Source organism: Pyrus communis, chromosome 13 (genome assembly GCF_963583255.1).
Source record: "Pyrus communis chromosome 13, drPyrComm1.1, whole genome shotgun sequence".
Lineage (NCBI taxonomy): Eukaryota > Viridiplantae > Streptophyta > Magnoliopsida > Rosales > Rosaceae > Pyrus > Pyrus communis.
The window spans coordinates 24622747-24648597 of NC_084815.1; the positions used below are offsets into that span (position 1 = coordinate 24622747).

The 25851-nt window shown below is 36.1% G+C and overlaps 3 protein-coding genes across 3 annotated transcripts; 1 reads left to right on the forward strand and 2 right to left on the reverse strand.

Annotated features, from left to right (window-relative positions):
- The first annotated feature begins 1499 nt into the window (after nt 1-1499).
- LOC137713225 (kinesin-like protein KIN-14P) lies at nt 1500-7355 on the forward strand. The gene is made up of 22 exons (XM_068452503.1): nt 1500-1694; nt 1787-1944; nt 2048-2140; nt 2286-2502; nt 2636-2763; nt 2847-2945; nt 3071-3148; nt 3230-3322; nt 3431-3460; nt 3615-4172; nt 4252-4333; nt 4416-4511; nt 4593-4772; nt 4918-5024; nt 5117-5295; nt 5397-5561; nt 5680-5933; nt 6063-6226; nt 6308-6408; nt 6535-6795; nt 6898-6998; nt 7100-7355. Exons 1-22 carry the CDS (start codon nt 1583-1585, stop codon nt 7156-7158), a joined length of 3315 nt encoding a protein of 1104 aa, XP_068308604.1. The 5' UTR covers nt 1500-1582; the 3' UTR covers nt 7159-7355.
- Nucleotides 7356-12752: 5397 nt separating this feature from the next.
- Nucleotides 12753-14681, reverse strand: LOC137712928 (uncharacterized). Its single transcript, XM_068452132.1, has 4 exons — nt 14524-14681; nt 14119-14299; nt 13929-13995; nt 12753-13475 (listed from the first exon to the last, which is right to left on the reverse strand). The coding sequence occupies exons 2-4, from the start codon at nt 14256-14258 to the stop codon at nt 13194-13196; spliced, it is 489 nt and encodes a 162-aa protein (XP_068308233.1). The 5' UTR covers nt 14259-14299; nt 14524-14681; the 3' UTR covers nt 12753-13193.
- A 2457-nt stretch (nt 14682-17138) lies between these two features.
- LOC137713862 (uncharacterized) lies at nt 17139-20554 on the reverse strand. Its single transcript, XM_068453214.1, has 6 exons — nt 20307-20554; nt 19724-20190; nt 19257-19604; nt 18773-19150; nt 18385-18605; nt 17139-18037 (listed from the first exon to the last, which is right to left on the reverse strand). Exons 1-6 carry the CDS (start codon nt 20450-20452, stop codon nt 17789-17791), a joined length of 1809 nt encoding a protein of 602 aa, XP_068309315.1. The 5' UTR covers nt 20453-20554; the 3' UTR covers nt 17139-17788.
- Nucleotides 20555-25851: the final 5297 nt, after the last annotated feature.

Below are 25851 nucleotides of genomic sequence, written 5' to 3' on the forward strand. Positions count from 1 at the left end.
CCCCTATAACTGCCCTACCCCCGACGCAATTAGTTTGTACGGACAAAAATGGTTGACACTTGAGATTAAAACTAATAAAGCAACTTCTAGATTAAGTGCTTCACCCAAAAATTACTTTTATGACCGAAAATTACACTCTGTCAAAAACGATTTTAGTTGTCAAAAGCTACTTTCAACCCTTCGGAACGCAATATGAAACAGATCCTTAACTCACAGGCCACTAATTTCTTGGGCCAACGATGGATTTGGGCCATGGAGGTGAAAATTCAAGACCAATTTCAACGTGCCATTGACGTCCACCAATAGGAAGCACAGAAGACGGAGGGGTGGAGGACAGGTGGGAGAAACCCAGCAGATGGAATTAGAGACGTAGAGCTGAGAGAGAGTTGTGCTCCTAATTTCACGCACTGGTTCTTAACTCTCTTGGAAGATCAACGGTGGAAACCAAAATACTCCAAACAAAAAACATCTGAACAAAACATGATTAAAAGTAAAAATAATTAAAGTAAATTGATCAAAAAAATTGGTTTAGCCTTAATCAACGCCGCATTAGCTTGAAGTCTCATTGAGTTTTCTCAGGTGGGATTCTGCTTCTTTTCTTTATTTCACATTTTCTTGTATTTCCTTCACTGTATTTTGATCATGTTTATATGAATAGTTACGGCCCGTTTGATAACTATTTTGTTTTTAGGTTTCGTATGAATAGTTAAGGGCATTATGTTTGATAACCATGTTGTTTACATGTTTTGTATGAATAGCTAAGGGCATGCTTGATAACCATTTACTTCACTGTATCTTGATCATGTTTGTATGAATATTTACGGCCCGTTGGATAACCATTTACTTCACTGTATCTTGATCATGTTTGTATGAATATTTACGGCCCGTTGGATAACCGTTTTGTTTTTAAGTTTTGTATGAATAGTTAAGGGCATTATGTTTGATAACCATGTTGTTTACATGTTTCGTATGAATAGCTAAGGGCATGCTTGATAACCATTTCGTTTTTTAGGTTTCGTTTCCTTTTCGTAACCAGTTGTTCAATGGATATGGGTTCTAAGTCAAGTTTGTTCCATATAGAAGTTCTGTTGTAGCCAGTGTGCAGCTCGGGCAAATTGTCTCTCGCATTTTGTAATTGCTATTTTTATCTTTGATTTTTGAAGTTCGAACCTGCCATGTTCATAAGTTTTTCGTTTCTTTTGAATACAGTAATCAGTAACTTGGGGCATGACCTCTACAATTTGCAGTGAAATATGCAATGAATATATATTTATATATGTATATATGTATGTATGTGTGTGTGTATGTATCTATGTTTGTGTGTGTGTGTGCGTGCATGATTGCTGGTGCAACCCCTCATTAATCTTCATCTCCTTTCGTTTGGGACAAGATAGCATTTCTACTCCGTGTTTGTTTCTTCGAGAGATTGTTTGTTCGCTTTACGCGGTTCATTGTTACTACCCTTACATCAGTAGTGTGTTTCCAACTCGCAGGGTTGCTCTTATTAAACAGAGGATTGATGTTGTTTAGCATGAGTTTTATAGTTGAGCTCCGAAGCTAGTCCACGCCCAAGTAGCTAATCATGGATTCCGCATCCAATTACAGCAGAAAAGAAAATGGAACCAGCAGCTCAAGCGTTCCTGCTACCGGGAATAGTTTCGAACAAGTTGTAAATGGTAATGATGAGACTGAAGGTAAGGAAATTTAGCCATCTCCACTTGTTCCCGATATACTTCTTCAATGCTTAATGATCTAAATTTTTTTCGCCTTCGAGTTTATTTTGCAGGCAAGCGGCGAGCATACTTAGTAGAATGGTTAAATAGTTTAGTTCCTAATCTAGGTTTACCAACAACTGCTTCTGATGAGGACTTGAGATCGTGCTTGATCGATGGTACTGTTTTATGTTGGATATTGAACAGGCTTAGACCTGGTCTTGTTGATGAGGTTAGTTGATAACTTGATAGGCTTTCCCCACCCTTTTTTTATTGAAGAGTTTTTCGACAAGGTGGTGATCGAATGTCTGGTTTTGTACTTTCAATGTTCATAGAACTCGGTTCCACCCTCAGAAAAAGTTGCAAGGTTTCTGGCAGCTATGGATGTACTGGGGCTGCCGAAGTTTGATATGTCCGACCTAGAGAAGGTACCTATCAATGTAATTTGTGTGCATACAGATCCCTTGCAATGTGCACATGATATCTAGTTTTTAGGTCTCGATATTAAGGAATTTCTACATGTTTGCTGACATTCAATATGGTTTTCATTTTTCGGGGATTAATATTATGCAGGGTTCTATGAAGGCTGTCACAGAATGTCTTTTAACACTTAAAGCACGATTTATGCCAAATGTCATGGGTTATGGTGTATCTATAACTAGTCCGACGACTAAATCTGGCAGCCAATCTTCCCGTGTCCAGCTTGCTCCATTATCTGTAGCTGACACGCGGAAAGTCTTGTCTGAGTCAAAATTTCAGCGCGCATTGCGTAGTCCTGTTATGTCAGGAGGTATGGCTATGGTCTTGAACAGATCAAAATTTATTTTTGCCGATATACTTTTATATGTTTAAGTTGATAAACTTTTACATAATGTTTTCGTCATTCAAACAGTTGGTGTTTGACGCAAATTTACCTTGTGCAGAGACGTCACCTTTACTCATGCATCATGTCGGACATAAGTTCCACGAGGTGTTTCAGTTGAAGCAAGGAGGCTACGCGGATCTTCCTGCTGCAAAAATTTCAGAAATGATGAAACCAAACAGTTTAGATGTAAGTCCTCAGTGGACCCTGAAATCGAATCAGATTTTCCTTTTGTGATCTCTTCAGTTTAATCTATTTTTAATGCACTTCAGCATCTCTTGTTGCAGAACGCTCCAACGCAGTCACTTTTGAGTGTCGTAAATGGAATCCTCGATGAAAGTGTTGAAAGAAAGAATGGTGAAATACCCCATGTATGGAAACCCGAAAGCACAAGATTGTTAAAACATAAGTTCACCTATACAAATACCAGTATGTACAATATTCAAGAAATGTAGATTTTGAAAATCCGCCCTGACACATTGCGATTTTTGCACAGCGTGTGTCTTGTCTTCTGCGAAAAGTTGTCCAGGAGATTGAGCGGCGAATATCAACTCAAGCGGAGCATTTAAGAACTGTAATATGCTTTTATGAATACTTTTCACTGCTAGCCTTACTAAGAAGTGCTTTGTGTTAACTTCGTCATGGTTTCGTGCAGCAAAACAACCTTTTTAAGGCTCGTGAAGAGAAATACCAGTCAAGAATCAGAGTACTTGAAACACTTGCATCCGGAACCAGTGAGGAAAGTGAGGTATGAAACATTTTTCGAAAAATTAGATCAGGAGTTGACAGCTTCTCGTAAACATGTTTCAATGTGGAACCAATGTCTTATTTTCAAAGTGAAAATTTTCTGTTACAGCTTATCATGAACCATCTTCAGCAAATAAAGGTATATTTCGCAGACAATGAAAAAAACATATTGCTGGTGTTTAGCAGTCAAAGAATACGTATAATTTTACTTGTAAACTGCGGTTACAAAGTTTTTCTCATTTGATATATAAGTTTCTGAATATCTTTAAGTGGGAATGTTTTACAATTGGCAGAATGAGAGAACCCGAATGGAAGCAAAGAAGAAAACCGATGATGAGGATGTGATCAGATTAATGAAAGAGAAGGATCAATGCAACCTTGAAATTTCAGGATTGAAGCAAGAGTTGGATATAGCGAAAAAGACATATGACCTGCGTTGCTTGCAAATGGAAACGGAAGCAAAAGGTGCTAGAGCGGAGCTTGAAGAGAGGACAAAAGAACTCAAACATCTCTTGGCAGAGTCGAGGAGTAAGGTGAAGGAGCTCCAGGAAAATTCTGAGTCAAAACATCAGTCTAATAAAGCAGAACTTGAAGAGACAGTAAAAGAACTTGAACGTTCTTTGGCAGAATCAAGGAATAAAGTGAAAGAACTCGAGGCAAGTTCCGAGTCCAAATATCAGTTTTCTAAAGCAGAGCTTGAAGGGAGAATAAAAGAACTTGAACGCCTCTTGGCAGATTCAAGGAATGAGGCAAAGCAGCTTTCAGCGAATTCAGATTCAAAATATAAAAGTTGGACCAAGAAACTGCGTGTTTACGAGACCTCTATGGATCTTCAACTTGGTTCACTAAAGGTATCTTTAGATCAAATTGTATTTCAAGATTTAATTGTATATGATGTACACATTCTAAATCAAGTTATGAAATATTCAGGAATTAAGGTTATCATCCGAATCCATTAAGCAAGAAGTTTTGACGGCAGGACAGAGTTACATGGTGAACTTTAATCACTTAGGTAGGGTTGTCTATCGAAAACTTCATCTGTTTCGTGCAGTTTGTGCTAGAAGAGTTTCATGCATTATAACTTTGCTTTTCAGGAGTGAAGCTTCAAGCATTAGCAGACGCGTCTGAGAACTATCATGCACTTCTCGCTGAAAATAGGAAGTTATTTAATGAAATTCAGGATTTAAGAGGTGCTATGAAATAAATTAGCGTTACTTTGGTTACATCTTACGGAAAAAAATTAGAGTTCACTTCTTAACTTTCTTGCACAGGAAACATCAGAGTCTTCTGTCGAATAAGACCATTTCTTCCTGGACAAAAAGAAAAGAAGACATCAGTAGAACATATTGGTGAAAATGGGGAACTGGTAGTTGCAGACCGCTCCAAACCAGGAAAAGAGGGTCATCGATTGTTCAAGTTTAATAAGGTCTATGGTTCAGATGCAACTCAAGGTTCTCTATTTTGTGTCTTTAATGTTGGATAGATATTGTTCGATTCATCTGTTGATGCTCCTTGAAAATGTTCTTCTCCGAACATGATTGTATAGTGACATACATTACGATTCTGAACTTTGAGCATTTTATTTAACTGTGGCAGCTGAAGTATACGCTGACACACAACCGTTGATACGATCTGTGCTTGATGGATATAATGTTTGTATTTGTGCTTATGGTCAAACTGGATCCGGGAAAACCTACACGATGGTATGTAGCATCTTTATATCCTAATTTTCATCACAGAACAATAATTTGAAAAGATGCTGACTTGATGTTTTATGTCTATTGTCTCCTCTCAGACTGGTCCTAATCAAGCAACTAAAGAGAACTGGGGGGTCAACTACCGGGCCTTAAACGACCTTTTTGACATCTCTCAATGTAGAAAAAGCTCCATTACATATGAAATTGGAGTCCAAATGGTTGAAATATACAACGAACAAGTGCGCGATTTGCTATCCAGTGATGGTGCTCAGAAGAAATATCCTTGTCGTTATGAAATGCGCTTCCTATTATTTTGCATACTTATATGTCGTCTGAGTTAATTTGGTATCAGTCTTTTGTTTGCCTTGACTTGCACACACTTGGGATTATGACCCACTCTCAACCCAACGGGTTAGCTGTGCCAGATGCTAGCATGCACGCCGTGGAATCAACCTCAGATGTAATAAAATTGATGGGAATTGGGTTTAAGAACCGAGCTGTTAGTGCCACTGCTTTAAATGAAAGAAGTAGTCGCTCTCATAGGTTTGTACATCTCATCTTCATAAAACTCCATCTAGTACATATATATATATATATATATATATATGTTAGTTATGTATTTTCTGGTGTGTATGATTTTAGCTTGAATGTCTATATACAGTGTTGTTACAGTACATGTACGTGGGAAGGATTTGAAGACTGGTTCCGCTTTGATTGGTAACCTTCATCTTGTAGATCTCGCGGGAAGTGAAAGAGTAGACCGTTCTGAGGTAACAGGAGATAGGCTCAAGGAAGCACAACATATAAACAAATCATTATCTTCTCTTGGAGATGTCATATTTGCTCTTGCACAAAAGAGCCCTCATGTACCTTACAGAAATAGCAAGCTCACTCAAGTCCTTCAAAGCTCTCTCGGTACTTCTTCACTATTTAGTTTCATTGAATCAAAGACTCATAATAGTTGCTCTTGTTTTTCTCTAAGATTTATGCGAAGTTTTATAAGATACGTAGTAATGCTAGAATATTTATGGTGTTTTACAACAGGTGGGCAAGCAAAAACGCTTATGTTTGTGCAGCTAAATCCTGACGCAAGTTCATTTTCCGAAAGTTTAAGTACTCTAAAGTTTGCTGAGAGGGCTGCCGGAGTTGAGTTAGGGGCGGCGAAAAGCAACAAAGAGGGCCGGGATGTTAGGGAATTAATGGAACAGGTTCTCATTTCATATGCATAATTGGCAAAATATGTATTCTACAAAAAAATTGTTGTTTCTAAATTTTTCTTGCCTCTGCAGGTAGCGTCTCTCAAAGACACGATTGCTAAGAAGGATGGCGAGATTGAGCGATTGCAATTACTTGATGGCCACAGTGAGAAGCGTGGGACGAGCTCATTTAGGTATGAATCTTCGCAACCAAGCAGAGTTTCTAGAGGTGGGAAGTGAAACCAAACACCGTTAAGTGGCGGGATAAAGGCTTAGGACTTAAGGCAGCTTCTGATCCTGAAAACTGTGTTTTTGTACAGTACTCATAAGCTCCAGAAGTCCATGCATGACATTAAACAGCAAAATGATTTTCTCGGGCAATCATCAAAGATTGCCGGAGGACATGACATAGGTCAGAATAAACCTACAGATCATGCTGAGAACTTAGCATCTGGGGATGCAGATTCTGAGGGGAAATTAAGTGACTTATCTGACGGTGGTCTTTCTGCTGGAACAGAAACTGATGGCTCTACCGACAGCATGAATTATCCCGAAAGCACGAAATCTGATCCCCCGGAAAGGTAAGCATCACTTGCACTGAATCTAATGCATTATCCAGCCACCAAACGAGGCCTATATGTAATGCTATTGGTCATCTCTGACTAATGACTCATATTCTGCAGGCCTAAAAGGATTAGTAGGATTCCGCGACCCTCGCTTAAACCAGGAACAACTTCTTCACCTTCGGCATCAGGATCAAAGAGCGCTGCGAAGGTACCGTCAGGTACGTGAAAATAGAGCTCTCTGCACCAATTACTACTTCAGTTTGCCTTCTAATTATCAACATTATTACATCTCTCAACATGTCACAATCACTTGTTGCAGGTATGAGAAAAAGTAACAGTTCTTCGTCGCTGAAGCCGGTTGCGAAAAGTTGGAAATAATTAGAACTCTGTCACTGCAAGAATTTGTCTTCTCAATTTTTTTATATACATGTATAGAGTTTTGCGTAGTTGCAATTTTCTCAAAATTTTACCATCTCCTACCCTAGCTTTCTAATTACTTAACTTTTTGTTGAGTGAGCTCTAATGCAATTATGTAAATGTATATAATCAAACCAATGAGCGTTGTGTATAATCAATCAAGATCCCATTTTGTTTTTTTTTTCATCAATTATATTCAAATTAATAATCTTTATCCCAAACCCAAATCATATCATTAAATTACAGTCATATTAATCTTTATGTAAAACACTAATCTTCATCTGAAACATCACATTTAAGCATTTCAAAGTCCATTAATTAAATATTAAACATGTAATTAATAGTACCATGTAATAGTGTAATTGTAAAATGAAAACACTATGTTATATAGTAACTACTTTCCACTGGCTATATTGTTTCGTATTTTACTATTGTAGGGTTAGAATACATGTTTGAGCCAATGTTCTATTTGATAATTTTACTATTTGGGTTTAGGATATAGAGTTTAGGTTTTTTAGGGTTTAGGGTTTTTAGGGTGTAGGATATAGGGTTTAGAGTATATGGTTTAGGGTTTTTTAGGGTTTAGGGTTTAGGTTTTTAGGGTTTTTAGGGTTGAGGGTTTAGAGTTTAGAGTTTAGAGTTACTATTGTTATTTATTTAAATAGAAAACGTTATGGATTATTACCCCTTTGCCGCTCTTTGTCCCAGTGGATAAGGCGCTGGTCTATGAAACTAAGATTTCGGGTTCGACTCTCAGTAGCGTTGCAACGTTTTTTTACACTTTTTCCCTTTTTTATGAATAGGAGAATATTTAATGTAGGGGTGGGCACGGTTCGGTTCGGTGTGGTTTTAAGTGAAACCGCAATCGAAACCAAAACTTTTTGAGATGCAGTTCGATGCGGTTTGTAAACCAAAACCGAAATGAAACCAAACCATTTGGTTCGGTTCGGTGCGGTATCAAACAATTTTGGTTTGGCTTTTGAGAAAAAATATACATTTTAAAATTTACACCTTTACATGTTAATCACTGACATGGTATAATACCAAAAAAATTGTATGTAAATTTGCACCAAAAATATTACATGTTAATTACACCATTGGTCAAGAATTTGACTCCATTCCACAAAGAGACTCCATTTCTGAATAATCGAAAAACTTAGAAGTCGAAGGCTAGACGAGTACGTGCACAACACAACCATGGGAAGCCTGTTCTCGTTCACAATCTTTGCCAAGCGAAGCGTTTTGACTGCAGAATGCAGTTGTTTACCTTTTCCATGAACTCTATATTTACCACCCCCTCTAAACCATGTATCATCAAATTCATCACAGCAAGAACAATCAACAAAATAAATGATCATGAGATTCTGGAAAAGCTTGACACAAAACATACCTGGATTCTGCCAAATTAGCATTCCTGGGTTCGATACGCAGCGGATTGTGTTTTTTTAAATTCTTTTTCCTTTTTTTTTTAATGAATAATTTTGGGTTAAACGTTTTAGTGTTTTATGGAATGCTATTGTGTGTCCATAGCAATATATTTAAATTTTTTTAATACATTCGATATTCCTACTAAACTATTTTGAAGAGATGAAGAGATTTTGAACTCCAAATGTAGTGAGTTGATGAGAGTTTTATGATTTATTATTGATATTCATAGCATTCAAACTCTCTTACTTTTATTTATATTATTTTAGGGTTAAATTGCGATAGTGATCTTCAGATTTATACTTGTGTTTCACTTTGGTCGTAACTTCAGTTTTAAATTTGATGACCTTTTAATTGTATCACATACCCTACTGCAGTCATTATGTCAATTTCTTTAAACTGTTTCATTGTAGTTGAGTTGAACATTTTAGTCAACAATCAAATTAACAAAAGTATGACATAATAGTTAAAGTGAGTCACATAACACAATCGAAAACTATAATTATAATATACATACCACTCAGCCAAAGAAAGATGATGGAGAGTTGACCGAAATGGGCACTAAATACTTTTCGAGAGATCTCCTCCAAATCACTGGTATGGCTATCAAAATCGTGAGCATCGGTGTGTAGGTTCCAAATCCAAGTGGTAATATCAGATCCCTTAACTATTGTTCTTGAGAAATGACCCGGTCTGGCCCATTCCTCGAAAGAAGTTTTTACAGGAACCCTATCTACCAAAATTTTAACTTCTGGTTCCGGCTAACGAATAATCATTGAGTCCTCATCTTTCTGGACAACACATACAAAGAGATCCGCCAATAAATAATTAAGTAATTAGTGAACTTATGAGAGATGTTTAGACTTAGTTTTTTTCTCTTCCATCTCCCATCTATCTATTTTCTTTAGTTATAGTACCATTAAAAGTTGATTATAAAAATATGTTGTCATGTCTTAATTCTAGCTCCATTTTGTGCGCTACTGAAATTACAATGCATCACATGAATCTCTTCGACTCTCTCTTGAGCACCACCTTATCCTAAGCTTCCCACGCTATACGCATGAATATTGAGTTTAGGAATTTAATTAGCGCAGCGCTTTGTGAGAGTATTAATTTAGAGAGTTTTAACGAAACACTCCTGGTACTGTTCATTTTTAATGAAAAATCACATTTTTACATTTTTCTGGTACTATTCAGTACATGTTTATTTTTCATTTTTCATTAAAACTAAAGTTTTTTTTTACTTTTCGTTAGTTTTCCTATTAATTTATTGGAAAACTTTGGTTATGGTCCTTGGTTGACTAAAATTTTAAGTAAAAATCTTATTAATATGATTGAATGACAAAATGGTAGTTTTTTTTGTATTAATTAAAAAATTTTAATAACAAAAAATTAGTAAACCCTTCCTAAAAGGATTAATACCAAATAGGGATTTTAAATTTTCTTTCTGAAATTTGAATTGTGTGAGCTCTGACCAGTTGGAATTATGGAGTCGTGGATATTGATATGGCTTGACGCAGAGATGTCGATTCCATCTGTGTTCGGAATATCTTCGGGTGCAAAAAATATGAAGGTTGGAGACCTCGACAGTTTGACAGTCGTTGATACTAATATGTGCATTCGGACTTTCGCCATGTGTAAGCCCACTCAGTTGAAGATTGTCACATTTGGTGGTGTGTAGAGCCTGCAACATTGATCAGTAATACAATTTTCCCCCATATCCACACTCAAATTACTCAAAAGTATAAAATTAACCTTAATACACTCAAATTTAGAAGTGTTCGATCAAGATTTCAAGTGGTTCTCTGAAAGTCTAAGGATTTGTTTGCATGCGCTTTTAAAATGACTGAAAACGCTTTTAGAGAAAATATTTTTTGGTTCCAAAAACACTTGAAGTGTTTTCTGCAAGAAGCACCAGTTATGTGCTTCTTCCAGATAACACTTAATATCAGAGCCAATCCTTGGCCAGATGTGTGCCGACGAGGACGTCGGGCCCCTAAGGGGTGGTGGATTGTTACATCCATTATCGTTTAGGGGAGTGGATCATGTAAGCCTTATATGTATATTCCCATCTTTACCTAGCACGAGGCTTTTTGGGAACTCATTGGCTTCCGGTTCTATCGGAACTCCGAAGTTAAACTAGTTCGCGCGAGAGCCATTCCAGGATGGGTGACCCACTGGGAAGTTTTTGTGTGAGTTCCCAGAAACAAAACCGTTAGGGCGTGGTTGGAGCCCAAAGCGAACAATAACGTGATACAGTGGAGTCGAGCCTGGAATGTAATGGGGGCCTATGCCGGGATGTGACACTTTAAGTGCTTTTCCAAAATTTACTTACATTTTTACTAAGGATTGGTTCCAAAAATATTTTCACCAAAAGCGTTTTCAACTAATTTAAAAGCACATCCAGATGAGCTCTAAGTGTATTCAATCAGGATTTCAAAAGACTTTATAACATTGCAGGTGTATCTAATTTGAAATTGATTTTTTTTTTTTAAATTTTAAGTTGGGAAAATCGAGGGAATTAGAGAGATTTTTTTGTAATGTATTTTAAGTATTTTCAAGTATTTATTCACTTAAAATTTTACATAAAATCTCTAGAAATCAAATAAACTCTATCAAAATTTATGGATATATAAATCCATTAAAACCCTTCAAAATCTCAATTGAATATACCTCCCAAGCATAACGAGTGAAATTTAAAACAAAAAACAATAACAAATCAAAGTATTACTTCTCTCGTTAATTCTGATATGTGTTTTTACCTCAACATTGACAAGAAGAGCCTGATTTGCATGGGTCTTTGAATGTGGTAGGCTGCAAAAGGTATGTTCTATCCCTTGCTATCACGAGTGTCGATGTCCCTTCTGTCGCTTCACACGCAGTATTCTATGATCCTTATTTCATGCAAACACATATACAGTCAAGGTTGGAAATGGTTATAGGCGCTAATCCAACAGCAGGTAAGAGTCTAGCATCTAGACGTCTAGACGAAGCATATGCAAGGGTCTTGGCAGTTGTTTCTAATGTTAAATAAATGTATTATACAACATATAAAAAAATGTCTACTTATATTTTTTTTTTAAAAAAACATATAATTGTATCCAGATACATAAATTATACCATAAAAATGACATATAGTGAGGCAGAAATCTTTTTTTTTTTTTTAAGGATGACAATTGATAGCAAGCCACAGTTATCCATCTCTTCCGGAAGCCGAAAAGACAGTGAGGCGGAAATCTTGAGTTGGCGTATATCTCTCCAAATATGGAAGAAACATACCCTAACTACAAATTATAGTCTCTTATAATTAAGAAGAGGAGTTTCAACTGCATAACAGTGCTATGAAAGTTAATGTCCGTGATTAGGGCGCCTTTGCACAAATATTTCTCCATCACAAGTGCGTAGGTCAGCTTTCGCTACCAGATATTTGACTAGTCACCCTTTGGAGTTGAACCATTCAAAAGTGCAAATCCCTAACAGCAATCCTCCACGCCAACACCAAGTCAGCAAAAGCCAGCAGGCCAAATAGTAGCAAACAAACAAACAAAGAAAGAGGCCAAGTCCCACCACATGTTATGCGATGCTTCCAAGGAAACCCCATTACCCCACACTTGCCCTCCTATCTTCCTCCCACCCACCTTCCCAATCCTCCCTTTTTCCACAAATGCAACTTGGAAATTTGATTTGATTAAGATCTCAATTTAATTTAGATTTAGGCGGCCACCAAGACCACCACTTCTCAATAATGTTGCTTATTTTACTCAACCATTGACCCATCAATTTAATTTAAAGCTTTATGACTTAAGTATTAAAACACCATGTGCCTTTCATGGAAAATGTTTGCTACGCCAGCTCACTGTTATGTGAAAAAGTTATGGCATCTTATAACAACGCAATTGCATCTCAAGAAGATATTTTTGGAGATGCAAGGGCTTGCAGACACACCACTTAATATTTAAGAAAGTTAAAACGTACGTCAATGTGTGAACGGCTTGTTGCAGTGCTACAATGACATCCACATACTTCTCAAGAAGAAATTTTGAAGATTCAATTGTGAAAATATTCCAAGTCAATAACAAACTGCCATGGGAGAAAATTACAATGCATAAACCATGCAATAACACATCAAATTCCAAATAGATCCAATCCCCATTTCCTCCAAGATACAATTACAATGGGAGGATTATGAGAATCCAAACATAGCCTTTACTCCTTAGAGAGAGAAAGTTAAAGACTTTAAGCCTTCCTCTCTCTCTCTCTCTCTCTCTCTCCCTCCTCTCTTCCCTTTTATTCCTCAAAATGGAACATCTCCCATCACCTTAATTTACATATACATCTTTTGAGTTTTACACAAAAAAACCTTCGCCATAAATTAAGCAAATTAGATCAACTCACATGACTTGTATATACAAAAATTACATTCTCTCCATCTCAAAGACCCCCCCAAAAAAACATTATCTTCTTCCTCCTCCTCTTGATATTTTCCCAAAGCACAAAGCCCTCTACTTTTCTAAAAAAAAACCTTGCTTCTTCCGAAACTGAGAGGGCTCTATTCCATACCCTTACTGTGTCTAAGCTATAGCCGAGATGCTGCAGTTCCTGCGGTCCCCGCTAAGACAATCAAACCCTTCGATCCGCACCGCGACTGCCTTGTCCCCGGATTTCATCCGGACACAGCCTCCGTTGCGTGATGACAACATGGGCTGTGTCGGCAAAAACGGAGCCATATTGCTGCTGTTGCCGAAATGCTCGTCTTGGATTACAGGATTTGATGCCCTGCTCGGCGGAGACCCGCAGAAAAACGGCGGCGACGAAGCCAATTGATTAGTACTAAACCTATCATCACAATTCCCCTGTTTTCATAAATTAACCACAAAACAGGATGAAATAATTAGCTTTTGTTCTTGGGATTTTTTCATATGATGAAGATTCAGCTAAAACATGACAACAGAATTAAAAATAAACTAATTCCTGCCCATAAAAAAAACAAATTTCAAACCACCAAACCAGAAATATAAAATGAATACAAGAAATGATTTCCGGACGCTCTTTTTCTCTGCACAACCACCAAACCACGGTTTACTTATGTCACTTTATTAGACTGGATGTACGGAAAAAAGGAGGTGCGCGAAAATCACTTTCTCTGAATAAAAACAACAAAGCCTTTTTCCATTAAATGAGGTCGGCAAGAATCTTAGAACATCATTGCGCTCGGTTCCGTATTACGAAATCATTTTCTCTGAATATTAGCTCAAAAATACATCCCATGAATATTAGCTCAATAAATTTAAGGGGAAGAGAGGAACCTTGGCGAGAATAATATCCAGAATCTCAGACCCAGCTTCAGAATCTCCAATCTCCGATTGGTTGTGACTGTTGCAGCAGCAACAACAAAAATCAAACACCCAAGAAAGAACAACCTTTGACTCGACCTACGAATTAAAACCTTAAGAAAAACAGAGAAGTGCGAGAAAAAAAAAAAAAAAAGGTACGTACTTGAAGTATCTAAAGGGTCTGATGTTGTCGTTGAAGGAAGGAGTTAGAAAGCTCAAACGACGTGGTTTTGGGCACACAACTGAATCCATCCCCTCGCAGCCTACCATGGCGCTCTGCTCGTAACCGCACCTGCTCATCATCTTCGCTTCTTCTGTTGGAGAGATCTCACCAACAATAAAGCCTGCACACCCAGATTTCATTTCATCAAAATCAACCCCAAAAACAGAATAAAATAATACAAACTTTTGCATTAAGATTTAAATATAAAATATGATTTTTGTTAAACAACCCCAGAAGGAAAAAATGGGAAATTATCAGTTTTTCTTCGTGATTTTTTAATAAGTTGCAGATCTGTTGATGGAAAAGTTGCAGAAAACTCAAGAAATAAAGGGAGGAAGCAAGAACCTTGAGCTGCAGCCACAGGAGGCTCCTCCGGGAGGATTTGAGGGGAAGAAGGAACCGGGTCTGCAAAACAGAGATTTTTTCTGGGCGTCTGAGAGGGAGAGAGAGATAAGGGTTGGGAGGCTGAGTATTTATGATTCGTAGAAACAGGGGACGGAGAGAGAAAACAGGGGATGATCTATATTATGGACCGTTGGATGAGGTTGAGATTGGTGATGGATGAGCTCGATTTGGTCCACGTGGTCGGGATCTCCAGCTCCTTTTCTTCTGTAATAATAGTATAATACTATAAATAATTAATTATATTCTTATTTTAGCACAAGCCCGCAAAGGAAAATATCTAAATTTTAACGAAAAGCTCTGTTAACGCTTATTTTAATAAAAAAATATGTTTTTATATTAAAAAGTTAATATTGTGACTATTTATTTTATTTTTTATATAATCCTTATGATTAAAATTTAAAATTTTTTAAACATTTTTATTAATTTTCCTATTTATTTATAGCGAATTTCCCATTGACCAGTGCTCATTAACTCTGTGCAGTGCACTATCCAACTAATTTTTTTTTTTTTTAATTTTCTGATAAACTTAAAGAAAGATTATGATTAAGGAAACTCAAATCTTTATCCAACTCTTAAATTTGAAGTCGTGCAGATTTTCTTGTTATTTGATTGGACAAGTTGAAATGGATAATCAACCAAAAAAGAAGATAAATGTATCTGCACGGTTTGAACAATTCTATGGACGATGCAATGAGTATTTAAAATAAGTGAGAAATTCAGTAACGCTGTTTTTTTTTTTTTTTTGTCGGAAAAATTCAGCAACGTTGTTTTAATAGATCATTTTTCACATCAAATATGACCATGTGAGATCAAAATATATAATGTTCAAATTTTTATAGGGGTGTGATATTCACATACCTCTTTTTACTTATCTCATATTTTTTTAATTTTCGATCGTCTGATCGGATGAATTGAATAAGATTAAATGACAGAGATTAACAAAGAATGTGAGAAAAGTAAAAAAGAATGTGTAGATAACAAATCCCTTTTTATAAAACATAACGTACAAATGACATGATCAGATTGTTGTAACCACTTTTTTTTTTTTTTCTTAAAGTGGTGCTACACCCAATAGGCGAAATGCAATTGGGGGAGGCATGAAAGTGACACAAATTACACGAACGTGGTTTTGAGTACGTTACTTTGCCAAACCCGAATTTGAAAACTATTAGCCAAAGTTTAAGGAAGCACATCAAAGTTTGATGACAAAAAAGAGGGGGTAAAAAAACATGGCAGATGATCGTTAATTAGATTCCGATGGGTTAAGGCTTGCAGAAATGGCTAATTGCAAAGGAACCTGAATGATTCCAATCCAAGTTGGAAAGGACAGACATGTCTGTAACATACAGAATGGAAGTGGGAACCACAGCTCCATACCCTTTCCTTTATGTTCGATTCTTCCGCATACCACTGCCTTGGGGATGTTCGTAAAGTTAGGAGTTATATTTAGTCGGAACGAATACACCGTTACGGTGACGTAATATGTTATAAAATAAGAATAATATTAGAGAGACTAATTATTTAAATTAAATTTTATAATCGTATGACGTGGTTGTTAACGATTAAATTATTACTTAAGTGCTGATTAACATGTTTATTTTTTATGGATGACACATCATATAATTTACAAATTTGGTCTACTAGCATTACTCGTAAAATAAAGATATATGTAAATTTTTGTTCATATGTCATTGTTCCATGACATGGCGTCATTTAACGATGTACCAGTGCTATGTATGTTGTTCTAGTAATACACCTTTTTTTTTATATTCAGGATCTTCACCTTCACTGCATCATCGATTCAAACTCTCCACGCTCCCTTTAATGAGTATTAGTGTAGAAAATATCTTGTACTTAAAAAAAAAAAAAAAGTTTAATTTGGTTAGTATTTTCATCATTATTTAAGGGCCTGATAGGCCTGTACAATGTCTTGGGTAGGCTTAAGCACGGCCCACTAAACTAGATTAAGGGCCTGATAGGCCTGTCTCTCTGCGTTTGAACTCGATCTTCGGCGCAACGCCAATTCCAGATGGAGATGATGTTTCGAAGACGGAGGCAGATGATGTGGCCGGGGACAACCTTGGCAACCAATAGTTTGGTAAGTAGTTTCTGAAGCTTTTGTTGTTATTTTTATTATTTCAATCTTCTGAAATATATGCGTAAGTGATACGAACCATATAAAGAGAGATTGGAATTCCCAAACCCTAGTATGCATTATACTGTTAGTTAGCAAACAAAACAATGATTGATTATAATTTATATGATAAATTAAGGAGAGTGATAGGGTTGATGGCGCAAATTCGTGTGGTTGATATCAGATTATTGTTGCGTACGAATTATAATCAAGTATCAGTTACGATTGACATCATGTACACATGATTAACTTCAACAATTCTAATTGTAATGGATGAAGGAACACATTCTTGTTTTGATGTTGTAGTGACGAGATTTTCAAATATACTCCGAGCTATGTCATACTACAAAATTTTCAGCAAATGATATCTATGACATTTCATATTTGAGATTATATTTCAATTTTTTATGCGGTAATTAACTAAGTATAAAATGAATATATTTCCTTTGCCCAACTACAATAGTCAATGGGACATTACCTTTAAAAAAAGTATGAAATCTCAATGTAGCTCCACCCTCCAGATCCAAAAATCTTAAAGATGTTGATTTATTAGACTTTATTTATTTTTTTCATCCCCCAACTAAGTGGGTCCTAAACCCTAAATTAACCACAAATATATGATATAACCCTAATCCCTTGAGTGTACCATGTGCTACCTTTTTTTATTCCACTTCATCTTCATCATGTGTTTGCAGCAGCCTTCTTGCTATTCTTCCTCTTCAGTCTTCTCTTCTTTTGATTCAGCTCAAATCCCTGCTTGTAGATAAACCCTTAAAAAAGCTAAAGCTAAAGTTCCTCATGTCTCTATCTCTTCATGTTCCTTCTCTCTCTCCTAACATTCTTTCCTGGATTCCAAATCTTCAAAGTCCATGTCACCTTCATGTGCTTATTACTTTGATATGTAGTTATAGGCCCTACCTCCATAACATAATATTATATATTAGAGTGGTATTTACAAAAGGGTACCTGCTGCTGGGTGGGTAGGATATTCATTCATTCTTTGCGCAGTCATGCATGCACATTCATGTCACGATGTCTAGTCATGAAAGCAACACAGTGGTGGTACGTGGGTCATTGTGCTGGGAAGAAAAGTGGGGAGGAATCTCTTTGGTATCTTTTTCCATCCAGAACTCTCACTTTGCTCATCTTTGCTTCGCACCAATGTAATTGTTCTGCATTTAGATCGGTCATTCTCAAAACCCTAGATACCAGTTTTAGGTCAATTAGACCCATCAGTATCTCCATCTCTTCCTCCACCTTCAAGCTTCGCTTTCTCAGGCATTTGTGGGAACGTCGAAGATCTTTGATTTTCATCTTCTTCTGCTCATGAAATTGGGAGAAGTAAGAATATATTTGGAAATTATTATACATTAACTTAAAAGAACGGACGTGCATTGATATTGTTAAGAATGTATCAATCACATGTTGGTACGCTTTTACAATAGTAATATTGACATTATTAATGACGTATCCACAATCAGTTTTAATAAAGGATTTACGTTCTGGACTATATTTGGTATTAGTATTATCGATATTACTATTAACATATCGACTATCAGTTCCTTAATAAATGATGGACTTCCATTCTAGATTCTATTTGGTATGGTAATAAATAATGATAACATAATCAAGAATTGTGATACACACACACACACACACTAACTTACTTTTTGATTTACTTTCTTCATCAGATGGAGAAGAGTGGGATCAACTGAACCTTTTCGTTTTCTTTTGAACATGGATGCTAATTTCTGGCAGGGTTTTATCTTATCAGCCTTGAGAAAATCCATGAACGTTCGGATTCCGTCTTCCATTATCATTAAAAATGCAGCTGATGAAATTTTTGAGCCAAAACCTTCGTCCTTTTCATGCTCACCATCTTCTGAAACTTAAGACATAGAAGTCATGCATTAGTTAATTAACTTTGTTTGATCCCTAGACATTTTACATATCTTTGGTACAACTTTAAAAATCCTATCATGTAACATAGATCAAATTTTTAAAGAAAAAGAGTGAATTAAAAGAAGTTAAAGTACAATTCCTCTGCAGATGTACCTTGATATTCTGGCACTTGAAGTAACTTTGGTGCCAAAAGCCTCATCCTAGCATAAATCTCTGGCCTCCTGCCTTGCTCATAAGGCTCATTCTCTACATATCTTCGTAGAAGCACTTGAAATTGCTGAAATTGCTGTGCTAATTCGCCAGGAACGCCGGGATCAAACTGATCACGTCGTGATGCCCTTTTTTGCTCAAAATTCTTGTAGTTCCAATTAAGTGCTTCCCATGTTAAGCAAATTTGTGCAACGTAAGCAGCCTCCAGCTCATGATAAGGGTTGTGACGTACATCAGGCGGCCTTTTTGTTGCCATAGAGATTCTATGAACTATCCTTTCCGAAATTGATCTTGGACAAACTTGAATAGACTTAAGTGATTCTAAAATAAAAATATAGCACGTATAATGTCCGCTTAAGATATTAATAAAACAAATCATTACAAAAAGGAAGAAAATATAGCTAAATTAAACTAAATTTAAAATTACCTGTTTCATGGAGCTTTTGGGCACTAATTCTGTCTAAGAACATCATTTCTTCATCATACTTTTGGAAGACTGTGTAAGACTCCCATTTGGGGCAGCTTCTCCGGGACGAGGAGGAAAAAGGATCTTCAGTGGCAGAATCCCTGCAGTTAATTGAGCTTCTCCATTCAGAAGAGCTCTTAGAAGTTGATCCAACGGTTGAGTCACCAAAAATTTCATCCTCTTTATTGTCTTGAACTTGGAACTTCTTGTTCTTCAATTGTGATGGCCCATAAACAACAAAATTTTCGTCACCGGATAAATGCGTCTGATCTGCCCTATTGATTTCAGTGTTGTGTTCATCACAATTATCTGTATGATCAAATAACATAAGCAATGTCAGGCTGCAGATAGTACAAGTATTAGAAGTACATCATGTGACTAGCTAGCTAAGTGTAACAAACTTTGGTGCTTGATATAATATGACATACCGTCACCATTTTTGTCACTTTTATGTGGTTCTATGGTTATCGGAGATGTGGACCACACTCGATCATTCGCGACAGAATTGAGAACTGACGCTGTTTCTTTCACTGGGATTTCCTCCACACCTTGATCGTCATATTCAGATTCTGAACCTTGTGGTGACTCATGCAAAGATTCATCTTGGCGTTCTTCAATTATTAAGCTCTCCCGTGCGCTAATGAACTGGTCTTCGGAATTTTTTTTTTGATGATGATGCTGAAGGTTATTGTTGGGCAAAAACCTTAGTGATTCGTTGCCGCGCATGATGTCAGCCACCAGATCATGATCATTTATGGTTCTGCAGTATTGGTGACTATGAACATGAAATTGCCTTTCTTCGTCTTCTTCTTCGTCTTCTTCTAATTCTTCTTCTTCCTCCTCCTCCTCCTCTTCTTCATCCGAAAACACATAGTCTTCGCAACCATTCTGGCTTCTGCAATCCAACAAATAAATGCATACAAAAGGGTGAAGATTTAAGTAAATTAAAGAAGTAAAACACAAAAGCGAGCATGCAGTTAAGAACTTAAAACTTAAGTATATAATTAAAACCTTGGGAAAATAGGGTTGCTGCCGACAAAGTAGAAGAGTTTGAAAAGAAAAATGGAGGAGACGTAGAGGAGGAGGAGGAGGAGGAGGAAGGAGGAGGAAGTGTTGTAGAAGAGCCTAACAAGTGCTTCCTCAGCTGAACATGGCATTTTCTTCTCCAAAAAATGAGTTTCTATGGAGCCTCTCTCGTAGTCTCTCTCCTTCACAAAGCACAACGGCAAAATGGGAGTAGTACTTGAAAAAAGTTAAAGCCTTTGCTTTGGTTTGCTTTCATAAATCTCTTCCTTGTTGGTCGAAATAGTTCGTTTGATTTCCAAGGAAATGTCTCATGTGTCCTCCAATATTGCAAGTACCAACTTTACCTTATATATGTTCCATATTAATAATTAGATATAATTGTATATAAGTCGCTTAAATTGTCTATTTTATAGTAAAAAATACTTAAAACACTATTTGAAAAAAAAAAGAAATTCTTAAACTCAACTATTATTGCAACTATTGTTAACATCATAGAAGTAAAAAAAAATTCTCTAAAGTTTGATTCATAAGTATTTCTCACTAACACCAACATCTATTGTTGAGATTGCACTTTGATTTGTAAGTATTTCTCACTAACACCAACAACTATTGTTGAGATTGCACGAACTTTTTATTCTTTTTTTTCTTTGGTAAAAGAGATTACAATAAGTACTGAGTAAATTGCTTATGAAAATCTATTCCTAATTAGGTAGAAGTAGAAGGTCAATCCTATGAAAATAGTTCTCTTGCATGTGCTCACATTGTGTGAAACAAATCGTGATCCTATTCTACAAGAAAGGGGCCTATGCTATATCCAAATAAACAAATATAACTAGAAACAAAAATAAAAGGAAGAGACCAAAACCAAGCCACACGCATTGGTAGACATGTATGCATGCTACTTTTTAAAAGAAGTATTAGGATAATATTATTTCCAAACAAAAAGAAGTTGAAAAAAATAATAATAATAATTTCAATTAGGTAATTAGATAAAAAAAAGAGGACATGACATAAGTTTCTGGACAAGGTTTTGGTTAGATAATTAGTGGAGGCTTGAAGGTATTAGTATTCTTTGCCTCCTATAATATATAAAGAACCTTTTTATAAAGCTATGAATTAGAGGCGGTGTCAATTGGAGCTTCTCTTTTGGAAATCTTCTTAGTTGTTTCTTCTTGTCTTTAACTTTGCCATTAAGATTTCTGCAGACATGTTTGTCGATCCAATCAGCGGTTGATTACTTTATCAGGCACGAATCAAATCACCAGAATATGAAGCACTAAACTATGATTTGTATTAATTAATTAGTTTACACTGGACTAAACCTTTTATTATTATTTTTTTACAAACGATATTATCCGCATAAAGGGGTGGGGGAGTGAGCGCCTCACAATGGGCTAGCAATAATGTGGTTCAAATTCGCTTTAGCGATAATCGAACCTAAGACATCTCACTTACAAGGTAAGAGGAATATCACTAGACCGTAGCATTAAGTGACTACAATGGACTGAGTTTTTAACTATAACTTCGTACCTTTGTTTGACAAGCCCCAAAAACATCAATTCCTAAAGAGATTTTTAACGTGGCCGGAAACATGAGGTGATACGCCATATGTTGTTCTACAAATGGAGGGTTGTGTTTTTTTTTTTTTTTTGGGTCATGGGATTTTTTTTTTTCAAGTGACATATGGCGTATATGTTCGTGTTCTAGCCACACTGAAAAATTTATCCAATTCTTGATTCCCCAATAGTAAATACATTCCTAAATATAACTCGGAAATTTATGTTTACACCCAAAGTTGTCTCTAGACACACAATTTCTTTGGGTACCCCTAATTATTTTTAATTTCTCTGGACACCCAAACACATTTAAGAATATACTAGAACCTTTAAAAAAGATTTATTAATTTGAAAATTAATAATAATAAAAAACTAGAAATAAAAAAATGAAATTTTTTTACGGCCAAGCCGCCATTGGAGAGGGGAGAGACGGACTAGGGAGAATCTTGTATGCACAAGGGTTTTCAAGGAACGTGTTTGGGCCTAAATCATGATTTTGGCAGAATTGAGTTTCGGTAGTCTCGGGCCAGAAGTAAAATGCATCGTTGATGGAGTAGCCGAGTCTCGGGTAAGTTAGAGTTGTTGAGATTGAGATGTTTTCTGATACGAATCAGAATATTCTAAAGATTGAAGATTGTGGCTGGTGGGATGAAGAATGAATAAGTCACATAATAAGTTTAGGTTCAGAGTTTTAATAAAAAAAGGGTGACAATTGGTGCTAGAGTTTTGGCCAAAAATTATTCTGAACATATTCAAAGAATATGCTGAGGAATTGGAATATTATCATAATATTACAATTCGGCATACTTGGGCATCAAGAAAATTTGTTCCTATAAATATGAGAGGATTTGCAATGTAGAGATCTCTTCAACTCAACAAACAACTCAAAACGCTTTACTTGAAAACCCTCACTCTACACGAAACCCTTCTCACAGCCCAAACCTGTCTCACAACCCTGAGAAAAATACTATCCTAACGCTCTTATCAACACAACTTCACTTTCAATAAGTAAACATCACTGCATTGACAACCGGCGACATCTTTAGTTTGGATAAGTAAGCAACACTGGAACTTGAAAGTCGAGTGATATAGAAGCATCTTCAGTTTGGACAAGTAAACAACACTGTTTCTGGTTGGTTGGTTTTCTATTTACATCTAGGTCGGGGTCACTTCATTAGACCTGACAAAGTGAGGTGTTTTATGAACGGTTGCTCTCAGTTGCACTTCTTAGTTTAGTATTCAGATGGCCGAACTATGTTGACCATAAAGACACTTATTTCCTTTGACTATCTTTGCCCGTACAACCTAACACTGATAAAAACAAATACAAAATTAAAAAGAGAAAAAAAAATTAGAGTTTTTGACGGCCAAGCCGCCATTGGAGGGGGGGATAGAGACTAGGGAACACCTTGTATGCACAAGGTTTTCAAGGAACGTTTTCTCCTTTTTAATTTTGAGTAATTGCCTGTTGTTTTGGCTATGGACTAACCAGAGAGAGTGCCTTGCAGTAGGATTGAGAAGAGGAGGTCGGGCGATTGGAGTGAGTAGCAGTGGCTAAGAAGGCTATGGTGTTCACTGTTCAGCTATGAAGCACATAAGTACTCCTTTAGGACCACCACCACCATTGGATCAATTTTGAGAGAGAGATAAAGGAGACGTATTGGTGGATAGGTGGTTGGATGCTGTAGGATGGACTAGCTGGTGGTGTCGTCAGGTAGGGAGGAGGCGCCAATGGAAGATCACCATCACGTCTTCTTTTTTCTTTTTACAAAAAAAATTAAAAATAAAAGAAAAAAAATTATTAACACTTTTGTTAATAAATTGTTATTAGACAGAGGGGCTCCTACATGTAAAAGGGTAAAACTGTCTTGAACTCTTTTTAATAAAATTGGATGTCAAAAGACAATTCTTGAGTGTAAACAGAATTTCACCATATAACTCACGGAAAGCTCCATTGCATGATTCTATGAAGGGTAAAACTGTTATGATTCATCATTCTTCTACTTTTAAACTGGACAACATTTCTTGTTTCTTTCTTTTAAAGTAGCTTGGATGTAGTGAGTTATCCAATTCTGTTCAAATTAAGCACCAATAAGTTTTGATAATAAGTAAAAACGGAGGGAGTTTCGATATTGAGAGAGAGAGATAAAGGAGATGTATTGGTGGATAGGTGGTCGGACGCAGTGGGGATGGACTAGCTGGTGGTGTCATCAGGCAAGGAGGAGGTGCCAATGGAAGATCACCATCACGTCTTCTTTCTTCTTTTCACAAAAAAAATAAAAAATAAAAAAATAAATAACGCTTTTGTTAATAAAAAGTCTTTTTAATAAAATAGGAGGGAGTTTCGAGCTTCTAATTCAAAAGGCATCGTAAAGTAAATTTTCAAATCAAATGCAGTGTTCTAAAAAATATTGCCTAGACAGTTGTCAATTGCCACGATTAATTCATAGGAGTTTAAAAATTAAAAAATGACGCTTATATCTACCTAGGCACCCACCTGGTCGGCCTAAACTTGCCTAGACACCCTCTTAGACCACTTAAGTCTCGACTCTCACATAGACAAAAAATAAATAACTTTCAATTTTTTGCATTTTATTTTTTCAATAAATCATAAGATATTTGCTGGGTACTTAGATAAACGCTCATTATATATATGCGTGTTCACAATGTTTTCAATATATTATAGTACTTTATAACTTATGTGTCATTTTATTTTGCAATTTATGTATCCTCATATAATTATGTATTTGTTTAAGTATAAGTAGACATTTATTTATATGTTATATATTTTAATTAAAATTAAAAAAGTACCACCTAGACACCTAGGCGCTGAATCTCTGTCAGCCGTGCCTAATGTCTTTTAGAACTTTGACCAAAAGTCACCATCCTTATTTTTTCTTATAATCAAACTTATGCAAAAGGTAATGATACAGTGATCATCGTGTAAATTTCAACCCAAAGATATAATAATGAGCACCCGAGAGAGAGATGTTTCTAGTCTTCTAGAAACCCTAGCATGCAGGAAAGATGGATGTAGTACTACATCAAAAGCTGGAGTTAGGATTGAATTTTATGCAAAGCTTCGAAGACAAAAGGAGGTGAGTGACTGAATGAAGAAAAAGATCCAACAGAAACGCTTTGGATACGGTCGTGCGGGTTGGTCACCATTTTAACCACTCTTGGTAAACTTGTGCACACTGATTATAATTAATTAAATAAATCAGAAACAGAACATAAGCCACACCTATAGCCTACACCTACAGCCAACCATTATATATGCATCGAAAGATCTTTGAACTGTCAATTATGCAATATTCTTTGCCATAAACAAACTATCATATCATGCAAACTTCCAAACATGCAATCTAATTAATTAAAATTTGCAGCATATCAAGCAATCTATCCATGAATGTATCCGTATATAGGCTATATTTGGTATTGTTTAAGATAATAAATAAACTAATTAAACTTCATATACTATAGTAATCAAAGAGTTGCAAGGACTTTCACAATCAGAAGAAGATGATGTTGTTTAGAGTGTTAATCTGATATAGAAATTAAGGAATTATATACGTGTTTATAAAGAGTTGAGTGATTTCTTTTATTGTCAATTGGTTTTATAGTTGTTATTCAATTTTCTTCACTTTTATGGTAGAACATCAACTTCATTTATGATGTACTGCTCATCTGCTTCCAATATGTGTTGTCTACGTTTTAGACTTAAATAATATCATGCATGAAGGGTGTGTTGAGAATGTGAATTCATGTCAAGAAATTAGAGGGATTTTACATGTGTTCTTCTAAGGAGTTGAACTTTCTCCTCAACTTGTTTGAGATGTCAATTGATGACAAATGTCGGTAATTTATGATTGGATGAAAAGGGATAATACTGTATAGATTGCCATGTTCCCATTGGACTGATAGTACGTAGTAGTAGCGTAGCCAAGGTTTGGTGGGTAGAAATGGGTGAAGGT

What these genes read in the sequence shown, in the direction of transcription:
- LOC137713225 (XM_068452503.1), top strand. Translation starts at nt 1,583, where the DNA reads ATGGATTCCGCATCCAATTACAGCAGAAAAGAAAATGGAACCAGCAGC. An exon ending in AGAATGGTGAAATACCCCAT is followed by an intron (nt 2,946 to 3,070) that starts GTATGGAAACCC and finishes ATTTTTGCACAG; the next exon opens with CGTGTGTCTTGTCTTCTGCG. An exon ending in TTCAACTTGGTTCACTAAAG is followed by an intron (nt 4,173 to 4,251) that starts GTATCTTTAGAT and finishes TGAAATATTCAG; the next exon opens with GAATTAAGGTTATCATCCGA.
- LOC137712928 (XM_068452132.1), bottom strand. Translation starts at nt 14,258, where the DNA reads ATGATGAGCAGGTGCGGTTACGAGCAGAGCGCCATGGTAGGCTGCGAG. An exon ending in AGACCCTTTAGATACTTCAA is followed by an intron (nt 13,996 to 14,118) that starts GTACGTACCTTT and finishes CTGCTGCAACAG; the next exon opens with TCACAACCAATCGGAGATTG. An exon ending in TGGATATTATTCTCGCCAAG is followed by an intron (nt 13,476 to 13,928) that starts GTTCCTCTCTTC and finishes TTATGAAAACAG; the next exon opens with GGGAATTGTGATGATAGGTT.
- LOC137713862 (XM_068453214.1), bottom strand. Translation starts at nt 20,452, where the DNA reads ATGCCATGTTCAGCTGAGGAAGCACTTGTTAGGCTCTTCTACAACACT. An exon ending in CCAAAAGCTCCATGAAACAG is followed by an intron (nt 19,151 to 19,256) that starts GTAATTTTAAAT and finishes TTTTTATTTTAG; the next exon opens with AATCACTTAAGTCTATTCAA. An exon ending in TGAAGAAAGTAAATCAAAAA is followed by an intron (nt 18,038 to 18,384) that starts GTAAGTTAGTGT and finishes TTTCATGAGCAG; the next exon opens with AAGAAGATGAAAATCAAAGA.